The 17,558-nt window shown below is 38.8% G+C and overlaps 1 protein-coding gene across 3 annotated transcripts in view; it reads right to left on the bottom strand.

The window, feature by feature from the left end:
• The window catches only part of CTNNAL1 (catenin alpha like 1), a 56,583-nt gene that overhangs the window by 22,030 nt on the left and 16,995 nt on the right, over window positions 1–17,558 (bottom strand). For all 3 annotated transcript variants that reach the window (XR_004257499.1, XM_032240299.1, XM_032240300.1), the window contains exons 3-7: window positions 12,913–13,100; window positions 11,021–11,140; window positions 6,719–6,808; window positions 5,504–5,674; window positions 2,077–2,277 (exon numbers count right to left, since the gene is read on the bottom strand). Coding sequence is in view for 2 of the 3 variants with exons in the window: in XM_032240299.1 (XP_032096190.1) it covers window positions 2,077–2,277; window positions 5,504–5,674; window positions 6,719–6,808; window positions 11,021–11,140; window positions 12,913–13,100 (770 nt within the window). In the remaining variant the exon portion in view is untranslated. The remainder of the gene's footprint in view (window positions 1–2,076; window positions 2,278–5,503; window positions 5,675–6,718; window positions 6,809–11,020; window positions 11,141–12,912; window positions 13,101–17,558) is intronic.

Below are 17,558 nucleotides of genomic sequence, written 5' to 3' on the forward strand. Positions count from 1 at the left end.
AGTGGAAAATAAAGTTTCAGTTTAGTTATATTCTTCAATGTTAATTATAAATAGGTGAACTGTTGTTGTTTTTTTTTCCTGTGAACCTATGGATTGTATTGAAAGGTGAACGTTTAAAATCTAATTTTCTATTTAATTTTCCTTAATACATTCATCAAGCCTAAAATTAATCTTTTATTTTCGGCCTAGAATGTCCATGCTTTCACTCCTAACCTAGACAAAAATTAAAATCCTACTTGTCTTTAAGATCTTACATAAATGTCTTTTTCTTAGAAAGGCTTTTTCAGATCACTCAATCTAAATCAGATCCTCTTCTTACTCTAATCTTTTCTCTCAGTAATCATCCCAGCTTGCAATTACATATTTATTTATTTATTTCAGTCCAAACCATCTGGGAATTTTTTATTTTTTGTTTCTTTAACATCTGTCTTCCCCACTAGGCCATGAAAGCTGAGTTCACATCTATGTTGCCCACCACTAAATCCACAGTACCTGGCATAGGAAATGGTAGGTAATAGATATTCAATTCTTTGCATGAGTAAATAAAAATTAAATATCAATACTTCATGAAGCCTCCTTGAGTCCTCTCCCTAAATATAAATTTGTCCTTCAAACCCTCTCAATGCATAGTCTACACCTTCTCTTAAGATATTTACAAAGTTGTTTGTACTTGTCTCACCCCTTCCCACAGGTTTCTACATTGTAAAATTCTTGCAGACAAAGATTTTATCTTATTCATCTTTAGATTTCTGGTGCTTGGCATATAAAAGGCACCAGTAACAACTGCTGAAAAAAATGAATGAATGAAAAATTCATCTAGTATGTAGGATCAGAGATTTGAGTGCTTGTGAATATGCACAGGGTAAATTTGCTAAATTTCTGACATTCGCTAATTGCAAATTTGAGTATTGATAGAATCATATTCCCAGCATAGAGTACTTTATCACAAACAACTCTTTATAGTGAGTGTTGGACATAAAATTTAACACTGAAGCAATCTACACTTCAGATTGTGTATCACACAGATAATCCAAACTAAACACAAAATGTTGCTCAAGTCTCTCACACCACTCTAGGGCAAGATTCCCTGTTAATATGAACATGTGCACTATTGTGATGCCAAGAAAATATCTGACAAATCTGTGATTCACATCTATTTTCATTCATAAATTAATCTATTTACAAGGAAATCAACTGCTGCTTCTTTTTTCAGTCTCAGCCATATCCACCCTCCTCCATCGTCTTTACTGCTAAAGACATGACTTCTAGATTTGTACTATCGCTGCTGCATATTGTACACCATGTTAAATACTTTTTTGACATAGCCTGGGCCTAAAAAATAAATAATGCTAGAGACATGTCCCAGTGCTCTGTCTCTCCATTTTGCAATCCACCTGCTGTAAGAGATTGTGTACACACTTCCTATGCTGTCCCTCTTCTATCAGTCTTGGCCATTCTTGCCCAAATAACCTCCTCTGTTTGAAGCACACCAGCAGCCCATTTAAAGCTCATAGAGCAGCCGTCCACCAATTTTAGACCAGGAATTTGTGCAAGGATGAAAAATCTTTTACCTGCCAGCTGGATTTACCCTTGTTTTCATTATATCTATACCCCAATAAGTTTTCTAAAGCATTGTGTCTGTAAATCAGCTGTCTTCCGAGGTAAGAATTATGTACATGTGAATGGCTCCAGCAGTCAGACTCAGGTCCCAAGAACCTCTAGGTGGGGGTCTACTCCTCTGTTCTTCTCTCTGAAGAAGCATTTTGGGGAGGAATTTTCTAGACATGAGTTTGGTGGAAGAGTGGGGACAACAGAGTGAACTAGTGATAGTGGCAGAGGCATAGATCCAGACTGGCTAGAATGAGAATCAGCAGGCCTAGAAATAATGTCAAGTACTGTGAGTGCTAGAGGAGAAGGATATTTTGGCCAACTAGGAGGGAGAAAAGGGATGAGACATCCTGTCCCATTCTGGACCAAATTCATACTCCTGATGATTATGTTAGCTTCCATATCTTGCAAAACTTTATGGGAAAGCCATTATATAAGATTTACTTTGATTTTTAAAAAAGTTCTTACAGCTTGAATCCACACAGAAACTAACTGCTGCAGTTCCATTCTCGCCTGAGTTGACAGTTCCAAGATGCGTTCCCTGTGCTCATGGCTGGTGTAGGCAGAATCAGTAAAGTCCTCTGTACGCTCCAAGATGACTTCCAGTGTCATAGAAAGGTTCTCTTTGGACTGAAAATAAAGATTCTCCCGAAGAGCTTCAATATTCATCTGAGAACAAAAAGGACATCCATCCATCCATGGGAGTCAATATTCCCACCTGACCAAAATGGGCTGTAATTTCTAACAGTGCCAAAGAAGACACTAGCATTTTATTTCCCAAGCTGAGGAGAAATACAGCCACCAAAGATATCTATATTGACCACTAACCCAGGAGGACACATTGCACAAAAGCCTTCAAAATCCATGCAAAGCATAATTCCTAGAGTAATTAATACAATGACATTCCTATAAGATCGGTGAATACTAAGGCAGAAAGAGGATCATCCTGTAGCAACCAGTAGGAAAAATGAACCAGCCTCCAGGTAAAAGATTTGCGTCTGAGAAAATGCCTAGGCAAAGTCCTGGAAGATATGTTACACCCAAATATGAAATGTGCTGAGCCCAGGGGGAAGGATGGTGTGGAAGATGTGGGGTGTGAGAAGGACTGGGGAAGGCATCCATTTCTCCTTCATTAATTCAGCAAAGACTCTCCTCATCATGTAACTGGTCTCCCTATATTTTGTTTTAAGTCCCCAATAGCACCTTACTGACCCAAACATGCTCTACCAGCATCTGATACTGCCACCTCCCTCTAATAGCTCCTCACCATCTATAGAGAATCAAGCCCAAACTTCTCTGGCATAGCACAAAATCCTCTATGGCCTGTCTTTATATACCCCTCTAACAGTCTATCTCACCCCCTGAATCCCGTAATAAGCTTTCACTCCAGCCACCCTGTTTGGAGTTGTGACTCTTGACTATGTGATGAACACATGTTCACATGTGCAGTCTTTCTCCTCAGCTTTCTAAATGCACCACCCCATTTCAACAATATAAAACTCTACAGTGCATGAAATATGTCACACAGACAACTTGGACCAAGAGGCAACAAACGGTAATGATCATGATTATGGGCACAATGAATGTGATGATAAGGATAGCTTACATTTGTTTAACACTTTAAAGTCCTTTCATAAGTTATTTTAATTAATCCTTATGTGTGACCCATTTTAACATGATCCATGAGAATACCAAAGTTTGGGAAGGTCAAGAAGCCATAGAAGAGTCCTTGCTTCCCCTCCTCCTCTTGGCCCAAGTTTTCAGGTGATCACTCCATCCTAGGTACACAGAAACTTGTATTTAAGCTAGGAAAGAATATGGATAATAGAAAGGTATGGAATTTACAATGGGGATCTGAGAATTTGAGAATTTAAACAGAATTAAAACATAAAAATCAGTCATATTGACTGCATACCATTTATGTTAAGGTTTTTTATCTTCCCTTTAGGAGAAAACATATACATGTTTTTAGACAGCAACTTCGTGGTGTTTTGTGGGTTTTTTTTTTTTTTTGAAGGCTGTTTATTGATAATGGTTTCATAACATTTGTCCATATATTCATAGTACCAAATATAGCAAAGTATCCAGTTTCCCTCCACAGATTATACTCTCCATCAGGAAAAAAAGTAAGATGCCAAAGAGATAATCACGGACAGTGAGAATGAGCCTATTTATAACAGCTCTGCCTCCAGCACGCCTGATAGTCAGAGGGCAGCAGCCACAGGCAGAGCACTCTCCTCCTTCACCTGCACCAGAAATGCAGCAGCAAGAGGCGAAAGATGTCTCTCACCCTACCTGTTCCCTAATTATCCTTTGACAACACATCTCCTCCCTCAGCATTTATAAAAAGTGAGCATTAGAAAAATAATCTCTAAGATTCCTTTCAGCAATAAAATTTCTAAGGGAAGGTTTGGTCCCTGCAGCTTCTTTCCCCTCAGGAAGACTCAGGGGTAGGACTGGTGTCATATAAACAAACCCAGATGTATAAAGTGAAAGGTCATGGACTTTGGGATTAGAGAATCCTGGGCCTAAAGAAAGGTTCTACCATTTACTATCTCCTCCTCAAAAACAAAACAAAACAAAACAAAAAAACAGTATATAATTATATCCACCTAAAGGTCAGGTAGGGATTAAATAAAATATTTATTAAGAGCAAAAAGAGAAATTCTTTCCATTACTATCTTTCACCCTATGTTCCTACTTAGCCCTTCACACAATTAGAAATCAAAGTGCAATAAAATGGAAACAATGCCATTCTCATCACAGCCCAGTCCATTAGAGAGGTGGGAAATTTTAGCATTTAAATAACTTCTCAGGGCCTTAGTTTTCCCATCGGTTAAAGGAGGGCATTGTACTAGATGAATTCTCAGGGCCCCTGCAATTCAGACACTGCTCTTACCCAAAAAGCATCTTCACCATGTCTCTGACTTCTGATAAGATGTCAGACTTCCCGGAGTCACACTGCCTAGTTTCAAATCCCAACTCTGGTACTTACTGGCCAGCAAGTTAATCTCCTCTCTGTTTCTTAAGCTCCTCAACAGTGTAATGTAGATAACAGCAATAGTTTTTTTGAGGATTATATAAGTTCATATATTTAAAGCACTCAGAAAAGGGTTGGCACAGAGTAAGAACTCAATAACTGTTAGTGTGTATTACTGTCTATATTTAAATTTTAATTATTGTTAATACTATTACTATAGTCTCAAAGTATCAACCCTCTAACACAAAGAAGAGCAGGAATTCTAGCAGAAATGATTTGTTGCTTGCCATCATCCTCTGGATGGTATGGCACTGCTCAAAAAAATTGGACGGGAACATTCTTTTAAACAGGAGTCTACAGCTAAACCACACAGCTAAACAGGGCCAGAATAGCTGCTATAACAAAGACCAGTGTTCTTTGTAAATACAACTCTAAGCTAAATATTACTGAGCAACAGGTTTGTACAGAGTGGCATTGCTTTCAATAGATATATCTGCTTTTGTGAAGCATTGTTCTAAAACAATAAACAAAAATATGGATACTATACATAATGATGCTCCTTTAAAACAGAAAAGACTTGGTGCGGTGGCTCATTCCTGTAATTGCAGCACTTTGGGAGGCCCAGGTGGGCAGACCACCTGAAGTCAGGGGTTTGAGACCGGCCTGGCCAACATGGTGAAATCCCATCTACCAAAAATACAAAACTTAGCCAAGCATGGTAGCACGTGCCTGTAGTCCCAGCCTCTGGGAATGCTGAGGCACAAAAATCACTTGAACCCAGGAGGGGAGGTTGCTGTGAGCAGAGATTACGCCACTGCACTCCAGCTTGGGCAACAGAGCAAGACTCCATCTAAAAAAATAAAAATAAAATAAAATGAAAAGAAAAAAATCAAAATATAGTCTCTTTATTCTTACCTTGAATTCCTTAATTCCAGTAAAAATATTGATAGATGAAACGTCAGTCTCTCCATTCGATTTACAGTCAGTCACAATTTCAATGACCTTATCCAGTGCCACTTTCATGCGGACAAATACTCCTTCTTTGTTTTTATGGGCTGATTCGCAGTTGGGATGCCTCAGACATGTCTTCAAAACAATTGAAAATTTTTATTTTAATATTTGATTTATGTCATAACACATAAAAATCTTACAGAGAACATGTCATGCTAAGAAAAATGGTTCTTTACCAAAATCTCCTGGGTCCCTGGCTCACTCAGCTGCTTCTCCTCACTAAAGTGGAAGCAGGATGAGTAAAAAGCGATAGCAAGGTTAAATAAAAAATTCAGAGTGCAGAACTATACCTTTATACTTCAATAATAAGTTTACTTAAAAATTTATTTGGGAAAAATTCTCTCTCTTCATCATGATTAAAACTATTTTAAAATTTTGTCTTACACATGCAAAAAATAAAAAAGAATGAAAAAAATGAACAGAGATAAAATATGATCATGGATGCATCTTGACTTTTAAAATATGATGTAAATGAAAAACTCAAGGGCCTAGAAAAAATAGAGCCTTCTGAGTTGGTTCCACAAAGACTCTGTTTTTTGTGGCTTCCCTGATTCTAGCACAGAGTAAATACTCTCAGAAGAAAAGGTTATTCTAAACAAACTGCTAAAGAGACATTTTACTCATTCATTCTAGAATTGCACCAATTTGCTGGCCAATTGCTGTTTGGAAATACAAGCTCTTGATTGACAAGTTTGTTAAAAGTGAAAAAAGGAACTAAAGGAGTAATTTACAGAAAAAACTAAGGGCTGACTTCTTACCCCACTATACTTAACAGATCTTAACTTGCCTAGCTTTTTCTATAGCACGTGTGCTAGCTCCTCAATAAGAGTGGCAAAACCCTGCAAGCAGTGACCATGTGTGACAGGCCTTAATTCATAGCACCTAATACACCATGTTCTGCTGAGCTGTTCAATCAAAGCTGACTCATAAATTAATTATTATTTGGAGGTGGGGAAGAAAGTTAGCATTCTTATAAATAATAACTGAGATTTAACTATTCAAGCCTATGTTCTAAGTTATCACTTTGATCTTTTTTAAAATGTAAATCGTGTAATTTAAATGCATTGTCATGTTTTCTAATTATTAATTTATTACACAGTAAAACAAAAATTGTCTTACCTTTGAAGCTGTGAGAAGCATCATCGTACACTTTTCAAGAACTGCTCTAGCTGCTGCCATTTTTGCCTTTTTCTTTTCATCTTTCAAATCCTAAATATGAAATAAAATCACAGAAGAATCTAAGATCATGTAAACAACCCAATTTCTTAAAAAAAGTATTTATTCAACAATGATACTCAACAATTCAATAATGATAAGTGGAAAAAAAAACAAGATAAAGTTTTATAAACTGTCACTGCTTCAATATAAACACATCAACACAATATGAGTAGAAAGAAAAGGCTACTCTTGGTTAAGGACTGTAGAGCCAGAAACTGAGATGCAAGTAGAGGCTGCACATGGTCGACATTCTGGTGCTCTGTCATACCTAATATTCTCATGCCAAGTGCATACACGGCACTCCTAAGCAGAAACACCCAGCCTATGTCCTACTTAATTAAAAGTAATTATTTACTGAGCATCTACTATTATTTCCTTCAAAACAGACACTTAAAAGTCAATTCTTTAAGAAGCCTGGTCTAATTAATCCCATCTAACTGCTTACCCATCTCAAATTGGAGTTTGTCTGTCTTAATCTTAACCAATATGTTGCTGTAATATATTCTTAAGACGTTTCTTGGGTAGATAATTTTCCCCAACAAGATTGATTAGGAACACTTAAGAAAGTACTGTATACTGAATTTTTTTTTGGTCGGGGGTAGCTTCTCCTTACAGAGCCCTCAACAGAATGTGTGCTGTTATATAAGGTATCCAAACTTTGCAGATCAAATCTATAACAAAATACTCTATTAATAATTTGGTTATTACATCTAAATCAGTAGTGGGCAACACTTGGAATTAAAGCCCAGATAAACATTTTAGGCCTTTGAGCTATATGGTCTCTATCACAGCTACTCAGTTCTGCCACTGTAGTGTGAAAGCAAACATAGACAATACACAAATAAATAAGAACGGCTGTGTTCCAATAAAACTTTACTTACAGACATTGAAATATGAATTACATAAAATTTTTCCCTGTCATATCAGTCTTTTTAATTTATAAGTTAGGTTAAAAGCCCTTTCTTACAAATAAGAAAAACCTAAAGCTTGAGAATGATTTGGCTTTGAAAGTAAATTTTGCTTGAATAAATTAGAATGGATTCAGAAGTTAGTCCTACAATAATATCACTCTTACTCACTTGCATCCCAATATAAATTTAATAACAGATAGAGATGGAATTACAAATAGTATATGACAAAGTGCATATAATCCCAAAGCTAATGCAGATCACATCCCAAAGAACTATATCCTATATGCGAGTATCATCCATCACAGGTACCTATCAAATAAAGGTTGAGGCTGCTTCTACATTTTCCACACATTCCTCTTGTCTTTAACATTTTGGACAGGACTCCTTTCAAAACCACCTGTGGGTCTAGCTGACAATGTGTCAAGTGTATAGGCCATACTTAACACTTATAAGCCACATACGACATCAAATGCTGCATGGTAAGTGATAATAAGCGACAGAAAAGGATGGCATCTCAACCTGGAAAAGGCTGGTCCACAGGACAAAACAGAGGTGTCCATAAAAACCAGATGGTCTATGAAGCAGTAAGCAAAGCATCCCAACACCTCCAAAAGTTTTTCGTAGGCTTGGGTAAGGCTCTCACCACTGTTACTATTTTTTTCTTTTTGAGACAGAGTCTGTCTCCCTTCCTTGCCCAGGCTCGAGTGCAGTGGTGTGATCTCGGCTCACTGCAGCCTCTGCTTCCTGGGCTCAAGCAATTCTCATGCCTCAGCCTCCTGAGTAGGTGGAATTACAGGCATGCACCACCACACCCAGCTAATTTCCATATTTTTAGAAGAGACGGGGTTTCGCCATGATGGCCAGGCTGGTCTCAAACTCCTGACCTCAGATGATCTGCACACCTTAGCCTCCCAAAGTGCTGGGATTACAGGCATAAGCCACCATGCCTGGCCTTACCACTGCCACTTTCTACACCTTGGCCCAGGTCACAATCATCTCTCAAGAGATTACTGTAATAGCCTCTTGAGTGGTCTCCCTGCCTCTGCCCTTGTCTCCATGCAAACTATTCTCAACATGACAGCTAGAGTGATACTGTTAACATGTAAGTCAGAAAATGTCATTCTCCTACTCAAAACCTCCAATGGCTCTCCATGTTACTTAAAGCCAACGTCCTTACACAGTTTGGCCCGCCTACTATCTCTCTGATTTCATCTTCTTACCCTTCCCTTTTGCTCACTTTGATCTATCCATTGGTCTTTGTGTTCTTTGAACACACCATGCCTGTTTCTGTTTTATTGTCTATCTCCTCCCACCCCTACTATAACATAAGCTCCATGAGTGCAGAGGTTTTTGTTTCTTGTATTTACTGTTGAATCCCCAACACCTAGTGTAGTATTTGGTTAACAGTAAGCAGCTGATGAATATTTGCTGAGAAAACTGAGAATGCCCCTGACCTATAGCTATTTGCAGGACATTTGGACTATTCTAAGGGAGAACGCATTTGAACCCTGGATGCATATCCCATAAAAATGACCCGGGAGTAGCACTTATCAAACACAAAGATGATAAAAAGGATGCCAGTAAGTTTCTGGGGTCCCACATCTAATGAGCTAAATTTTTAAAAATAGACACCTCTTCCGCCAAAAGTTTTTAAATGTTTGGATCACAATATTACAAGAATTGAGAAAATCAAAATGTTCTCCATGCCAAATTTCTAACTACAAATCCAAATGGTGGTGAAAGTTTTTTAGTTACGTACAGAGGCTGAAGAGGATCCTGCAGGAAGCATAACTGAAGGACGGTGGCTTTAGAACCTATGACTGATGCCACGCTTGCTCAAGTGGTCAAGAAAATGCTAGATGATAAGCTATTATTATTATAAAAATACTCAAGCTAATAATTTTCATTGGGGAGAATGAAGAGAAGAATGAAGACTAAGAGAAAGAAAAAGAGAAGGAAAAGAAAGAAAATTTGTTTTATAAAGAAAAATACTGGCAGACAGAAAATGAAACAATAAGGTATCTACCTATAGAAACATCATTAGTATTAGAAACCAGTGCCATTATTTAGCCTGCCACTTTCCAGACCAATATCCATCTTTCAACTCCAGCTGCAATCAGGAAAGTTCACTGAGAGAATAGCCTATGGGACTATACCCAGAAGCATCTCAAGAAATGGTCAATTATTATATATATTTAACCTGCTGACAAGACAGACTCCTACACAAATACCCCAACAAGGAAAAGTCGATCCTGGATATAATATGATCTTCTGTCTCCCAAAACTGAGGAACTAATTGCCTGAATTGGGGAACAGACCCATAAAGAACTAATATTGGCTGGGCGCGGTGGCTCATGCCTGTAACCCCAGCTCTTTGGGAGGCTGAGGCAGGCAGATCACCTGAGATTAGGAGTTTGAGACCACCCTGGCCAACATGGTGAAACCCCATCTCTACTAAAAACACAAAAAGTTAGCCAGGTGTGGTGGCACATGCCTGTAGTCCCAGCTACTTGGAAGGCTGAGGAAGGAGAATCACTTGAACCTAGGAGGTATAGGTTGCAGTCAGCCAAGATCGGGACACTACACTCCAGCCCAGGTGACAGAGCGAGACCCCACATCAAAAACAAAACAAAACAACCCTAATATCATGTTGTAGTTTGAGAACTACAGGCTTTAGAATCAGAAATAACTGAGTTCAATCTGCCAATATAGTGACCTTGGGAAAGTTTATCTTTGTCTCAGATTTAGTTTCTTTATACATAAAACAGTAGTAATAATACCTATCTCATAGGTATGTTTCGAGAATTAAATGAGATCATGTATATTAAGTACCTAACACACAGGCAGTGCTAATAAATAATGGCTTGGCTTATTACTGTTAATCTAATATGGTAAGAATAACAGATATCTAACAAGATTCTATAAGAATACATATGATGGCTCAATTTAATGTGTCTGAGCCCTGGTAGAGGAATCAAATGGAAAGCTTCATAAAAGAGGAAGTAACCAAATAAAAAGAAATAAAAAGAGGAAGTACTTGAGTTGATCCCTGAAGGCGAGTATGACCTTTCCCAGTGTGTGAGGTGGGAACAAAATTTACTGTTATACATGTACAAAAAAGACATACAGATCTACTTATTTTATCCTAGCTTATTTATGAAAGGCTTTCAAGACCAAGGCTATAGATATAATAAGAAAAGAAACCAATCCAAATGATCCTAAAGATCAAACCTCCATCTAAACTAAAAAGCATGTATTTATCTGAAAACTGTAAAATGTGGTAAATACTTACATTTTGTCTATCTCCACTCAGATGTGCAAACTCCACCATTTCATTTCCAAATTGACTGAATATTTGGACAAACTCTTGAAAGCTAGTCACTTTCTCCAGTCTTTCCATAGTTGCAAGAACCTGCAAAGCAGAGAATATCTCATTATTGGGTGATAGCTATGAAACAGACTGAGATTGTCAAGGCTGAGCAGAAAAAAAAATGAAAATTCTGAATTCTAGGGGAAAACTGAGAAGGAGGAGCCAGATTGAAGATAGAGAAGGAGATGCTCAGAAAAGTAGTAGATTCAAGGCACAGAATTATTAGGGGAATGATTAGTTTATAGGATGAGATTTGGAGTTACTTGAAAAGGAAAAGGAAAAAGAATAAAAGAAATGACTAAATATACAAAGGAAGGTATCATTTCTGTAGCCAAGTCTAGACGGTGGGAATGGGCAGGACTACAGTAATCAAATATTCAGAGAACTAGGAAGGGTGAAGATGAAAGACAGCAAGCTTTAAGGCTCAGTGAACCAGGATGACAGGAACCCTACCATTCTCAGGAAAGCAGCAGGAACCTCATCATCTACAGAGTAAGGAGTTGAAAGGGAGGTATGGGGTTTTAAGAGGAGGAAAATAGTCTGGCTCAGTCAGGAATGGGCCATCAGGGGTTAATAAAGAGTGTGAATCTGTGGTAGAGCCAATAACTAAAATGTTATGTGTTTTCTTGATGTAAGAAATAAAGTAAATAGATGTGAAACATATTTTCAAATACTTTTCTTTAAAATAACAATACCAGGTTGTTTTGGTAGAACAAGACAGGTTAAAAAAACACAGATATCCTGTGTTGACTTATTTTTAATGAGAGTATGATGAATATTTGGCATGTTAATCTGCCCTGGCAGTTCAGGAAGTTCAGGCGACTAACACAGAGAAGGCACATTGCCACCACTGTGCAGAACCTCCATCTTTCAAAGAGAGGAAGGTTGTTTCTATTTCTCTAGTGCTGCCAGATCCACCTCTCCAATTCCGATTCATTCAACACTCATCAGGTGGTTTTATCCTCAAATCCTATTAGGATAACCCCTTCCCTGGCCAACTGTCATCCTGTTTGCCTAGGGAATTATCCAGAGAATGAAGTGATAGTACCTACCCTAGATTCCCAGATGATCAAGAAACATGACCATCATCTGAGAGATTAACTTCTGGACTGGAAGAGTTTAAATCCATTCTGTAAGTTTTGAGATTATTCAGTAACATTTAGGGACTTTGCATACAGAAATTTTGTAGCTGTGGATAATTATTATTTCCACTGAGTTAACTGTGTCTTAAGTTATATATTGTTAGTCTCTGATTTGGGAGGGAATAAAAAGTACTGAAGAATTCAGCCTTTTTATCATGATAATATATGTATTATCGTGATAAACCTAAAGGTTTCTGCTACATATATCATCATGGTGCTCACCTTTTCTTTCCAACTGTTGTACACATTTAAAGCTTTTAGCAATAAGCCTCAACAAGTGGAAAATGATTTTCTAAGAAGAGACATTACTTGCATTCAAAAGTTTAGGCACAGTATACCCATTATTTAAGAATTACACATACAGAAGAAACACTATTATAAACAATTATAATAGATAAGCATTGCCAAATTACTTACAATTAACCTAAAAAGAACTTCTTTTTTCTGTTTTTAATGTGATAACTCAGACAGGCATAGCCCCAGGAGGAACCTAGGGCCACAACTGCATTCAACGAGTAGATGATCAATGTGTCCTCCAGTTCACATTAATCCTCACAGCTAGTTGCATTCTTCATCATTGCATGAGCCAAGTGATCTACTGTTAAGAATCATAAAACGCACTTTGAACAACACAGAAAGACAAAAATATAGCAACACCAGAAAGGTAAGTACCTTATTTCTTGATGTTATTATCTGTTTAATGACAACTCGGTCTGCCAGCAACAACACCTTTGTCACTGAAGAAAGAAGTAATCTTGCAGCCTTTATAACTCCTGTTTTGTCTGTAAAAATCGTGATCTGGCCATCAGATTCCGCATGGTTCAAGTTGGTTATGTCTGTAAGTGCTGCAATTGTTTCTCCTAACAAGAAAGGCAAGGAGGTAAACTGGCAGTAAGACACACAAATTCAAATCTAGACTTTTCTCTAACCTTGAAGGTAAGGCACAATGAGGAGAAACTCAGCTTTGGAGTCCTACTTCAGGAACAAGAAATGGTTTCATCTTGACGATTGTAGGGGTTATCATACAAAGCTTTCTAACCAAAAAATAATATCACATTCTTAAGAACTGTGACAAATTTTGCCCTCACTCAGTTTGAAAAACATCATAATTTCTGTTTCCAGTGGTAATGCAAACTATACAATCTAAAAGCCTCCTGCCCTACAAGACTGTAAGAAAAGTCCCAGGAGTCAAAAACCAAATACCTAAAACCAGAGCAGTAAGCAGGTGCCAAGGCTTAGGCTGGGGCCAGGCCGGGGAGAACTCAGGGGTCACTGCTGATCTCCACAAGCTGAAGGGGATTGGGTTTTCAGGGATCCTCAGGGAGAGAAGAAAGATAGGGCTTTGGGCCCCAAGGGATGACATCTTCAATACAAAGGGGGCCTGGAAAGAACTGCCAACAGGCAAAAAGAAACAGTAAGGAAGTTCATCTATCTGTCAGCCTGGACTCTGCGTGGGGAAAGCAAACAAAACAAAAGCTCCCGCTCCTGAGAATTCAAACCACAGGCTGGCCCTCCTTCAGGCTGCGGTTTGAATTTACATAAACTTCTTACGAAGCCCGGCACAAACCATTCTATTAATTGAACTCCCAACCCTCTAGAAAAATTATCTTCTTCACTGTTGCTATCAAAACTTTTGATTTCTGTAATGGTAATTATCTACAACAATACAAGTGTTTGCTTCCTCAAAGAAGAACCAGGCTACAATATTCTTTAAACCTCCATACTTGTTAAAGTTAAACAGAGTTTTAAAATAAACCTTTAACCAACTTAGAGTGTTCAAGATCATTTTTTAAAGTCCTAAATATACCTGTGTGCATAACGTAATGATTTTCTTACAAAAGCCCTCCTGCCAATTCTGTTACATACACACAATAATGTGTCAGCTCACAGGCTTAAGGATCTTGAGTAAAAAGTATAGGAATCTTAATGGAGAGGACACAGGGTGAAACATGATAGAAGTCAAGGTTTAGAAAGATCAGTCTGGCAGGCACAGTGCCTCAATGCCTGTAATCCTAGCACTTTGGGAGGCCAAGTTGGGCGGATCACGTGAGGTCAGGAGTTCAAGACCATCCTAGTCAACATGGCGAAACCCCGTTTCTACTAAAAAAATACAAAAATTAGCCAGGCATGGTGGTGGGGGTCTGAAATCCCAGCTACTCAGAAGCCTGAGGCAGAGAATCACTTGGACCTGGGAAGCGGAGGTTGCAGTGAGCCAAGATTGCACCACTGCATTCCAGCCTGCGTAACAGAGTGAGACTTGGTCTCAAAGAAAAAAAAAAATAAAGAAAGAAAAATCAGTCTAGTAGGAGTAGTAGGAGTACATAAAATGGAATGGAAAGGAAAGACTTAAAGCCAGGCAATCATATCAGTTGTGGGTATGAAATAGTAGGGACTTTACTAGCATAGTAGCCATAGGAACATTAAGAAGATGATTTGGGAGACACTTAGAAAACATAAAATTAGTACCTGATCAGTGATAAGAAGGAAAGAAAGAGTGAAAAAATGGCTTCAAAGTCTTAAATCTAAGTTGCTTAAAGAAAATCAGAAGGGCATCGGAAGGGAAATGATCATTTTACTTTCAGACAACAGGATTTTGAAATAACACAGGAATATACAAAAGATAAGCCACAAGATATGGACTGCTAATGCAGACTTGGATGTCTTATGTATAATGACAATAGCTGAAGCTCTACCGATAGAGGAAGTCTATGGTAGCCAGCCTTCACGATAGCTCCCCATGATCCCCACCTACTGGTATTCACAATCTTGTGCTGTCCCCTCCCACATCACCTCAGGGTTGGTATGGTGGAAGTGACTGTATGTCATTTCCAAGGTCAGGTTCTAAAATGACTGAGGCAGCTTTCCGGGTTGCTCTCTCTCTATGAGAGAAGCCACCTGCCATGTCATAAGCAGCCCTTACTACAAAGAGGCCTATGCAGAGAGGAAGTTAGGCCTCTGGCCAACAGCCAGCAAGGAAGAGAAGCCTGCCAACAACCATGAGAGAGAGCCTGGAAGCAGACCTGTAGTCCAGTCAAGCTTTCAGGTAACAGAGGCCTGGTCAACACACTAACCACCATCTCATGAGACACACTGACTCAGAGCCACCCAGTTAAGCCGCCTGACTGGTACCCCTCAAAAACTGTGTGAGATAGTAAATGTCTGTGCTTTTAAGTTGCTAAGTTTGGGTTAATCTGTTACACAGCAATAGGTAACTAATACAAAGTTTTGATAGCAAAATATACAGAGAACAAAAGTGCTTAGAATTAACCTTAAGGTATACAGAAGGGGCAGGAGGAAAACTATCAGTTTGCAGGCTATCATTAACAGCTAAAAGGAGAAAAATGTTTCCTCTGATTCTCTGGAAAACGTTAATTTTTTTCTACACCTCTCAACCACAAAAGATACCACATATAAGCCAGAACATATGGCATTATTCAACCTTTCCTTTTTCTGACTAAACCCCAGGCATTTAACTCATAAGTATGTGGGATAGTAACATTTGGTCAGCTCCACCAACATGGTCAAAAGCTTCCTTAACATTATAAAGTTGTTCAAAGTGTAAACGGTTCAGAAATCAGTTCCCTGAAAAAGTCACAAAGCTGTCTTACAGCTTCATGGTTATCATTTTTAATTTATTATATGTAATTACTAGTGTTATGTCTTAACAGGAAAACCCAAGGTCAATCAAACACAAATACTTATTGAGCTTCTATATGAAACATAAATATAAACCTTGCCTGGTAGCCAAGTAAAAAGTAACAATATAATGTAAGAGTTCAACACAGGGAAGTTAGAGTAAAAATTAATTATTATACTGACAGTTAATATTTATTACACACTTACTATGTGTGAAATGATATATGCATTATATCAAAACACCTCTATAAACCCTAACAGTCCCATTTTATTTATTTATTTATTTTTATTTTATTACTTTTTTTAGACAGCATCTCACTCTGTTACCTGGGCTGGAGTGCAGTGGCACAATCTCAGCTCATTGCAACCTCCACCTCCTGGGTTCAAGCAATTCTCCTGCCTCAGCCTCCCAAGTAGCTGGGATTACAGGTGCCTGACACCATGCCCAGTTAATTTTTTGTATTTTCAGTAGAGGCAGGGTTTCACCATGTTGGCCAGGCTGGTCTCTAACTCCTGATCTTATGATTCACCCGCCTCGGCCTCCCAAAGTGCTGGGATTACAGACATAAGCCACCGTGTCCTGCCTTATTTTTTTGTCTTTTTGAGATGGAGTCGCACTCTGTCGCCCAGTCTGGAGTGCAGTGGCGTGATCTCGGCTCACTGCAATCTCTGCCTCCTGGGTTCAGGAGATTCTCCTGCCTCAGTCTCCCAAGTAGCTAGAACTACAGGCATGTGCTACCACGCCCGGCTAATTTTTTGTATTTTTAGTAGAGATGGGTTTCACTGTGTTAGCCAGGATGGTCTCCTGACCTCATGATCTGCTCACCTCAACCTCCCAAAGTGCTGGGATTATAAGTATAGCCACTGTGCCTGGCCACAGTCCCATTTTACAGATGAGAACACTGAGGCTTAGAAATGTTTAATAGATTGCTCAATATCTCCTGCTAGCAAGTAGAAGCACTGGGATTAAAATCCAGGGAGTCTGACTCTAAAACTCTAGTTGCTTTTTTTTGAGACATGGTCTCACTCTGTCATCTCCCGGGCTGGAGTGCAGTGGCACCATTACCACTCACTGGAAATTCAACCTCCCTGGGCTCAAACAATCCTCCCAGCTTAGCCTCCTGAGTAGCTGGGACTGCAGGCATAGACCCCCACACCTGGCAAATTTTTTTTTCTTATGTTTTTTAGAGACAGGGTCTCACTATGTTGCCCAGGTTGGTCTTAAACACAGCTCAAGCGATCCACCCACCTTGGCCTCCCAAAGTGTTGGGATTACAGGTGTGAGCTACCACAAACAGCCAGCTCCAGTTCTTTATCTACTATTTTATATTAGCTCCCTCAAATGAACGCTGTTGTCAAAAGAAGAAAATGATTCGTAGGGGTTGAGTGGGCTAGAAACATTTCAGGAGTGATTTAATGAAGTCTTAAGTTTGTATGTGTTAGAGAAAAAAAGGCTTCTGTATTTTACAACTCCAGAAGGCATCATGCTCATCCTCTTACCTGAGTGACACTAGGAGGAAGATGACATGTGGAGCTCATGACACCTAATGGCTTCCAAAATACTCTGTTTATGGAGCTGCCTGGGCGTATGGTACTCATGTCAGTATACCACATCCTTCTCGCTCACCTTACACTGAGCACAAATGACATGCTACAAGGCCAGCAAGGAGCACAGGACTCAG

This window comes from Sapajus apella, unplaced genomic scaffold (assembly GCF_009761245.1).
Source record: "Sapajus apella isolate SASKATOON/1434 unplaced genomic scaffold, GSC_monkey_1.0 scaffold46, whole genome shotgun sequence".
In the NCBI taxonomy this organism is placed as follows: Eukaryota; Metazoa; Chordata; class Mammalia; order Primates; family Cebidae; genus Sapajus; species Sapajus apella.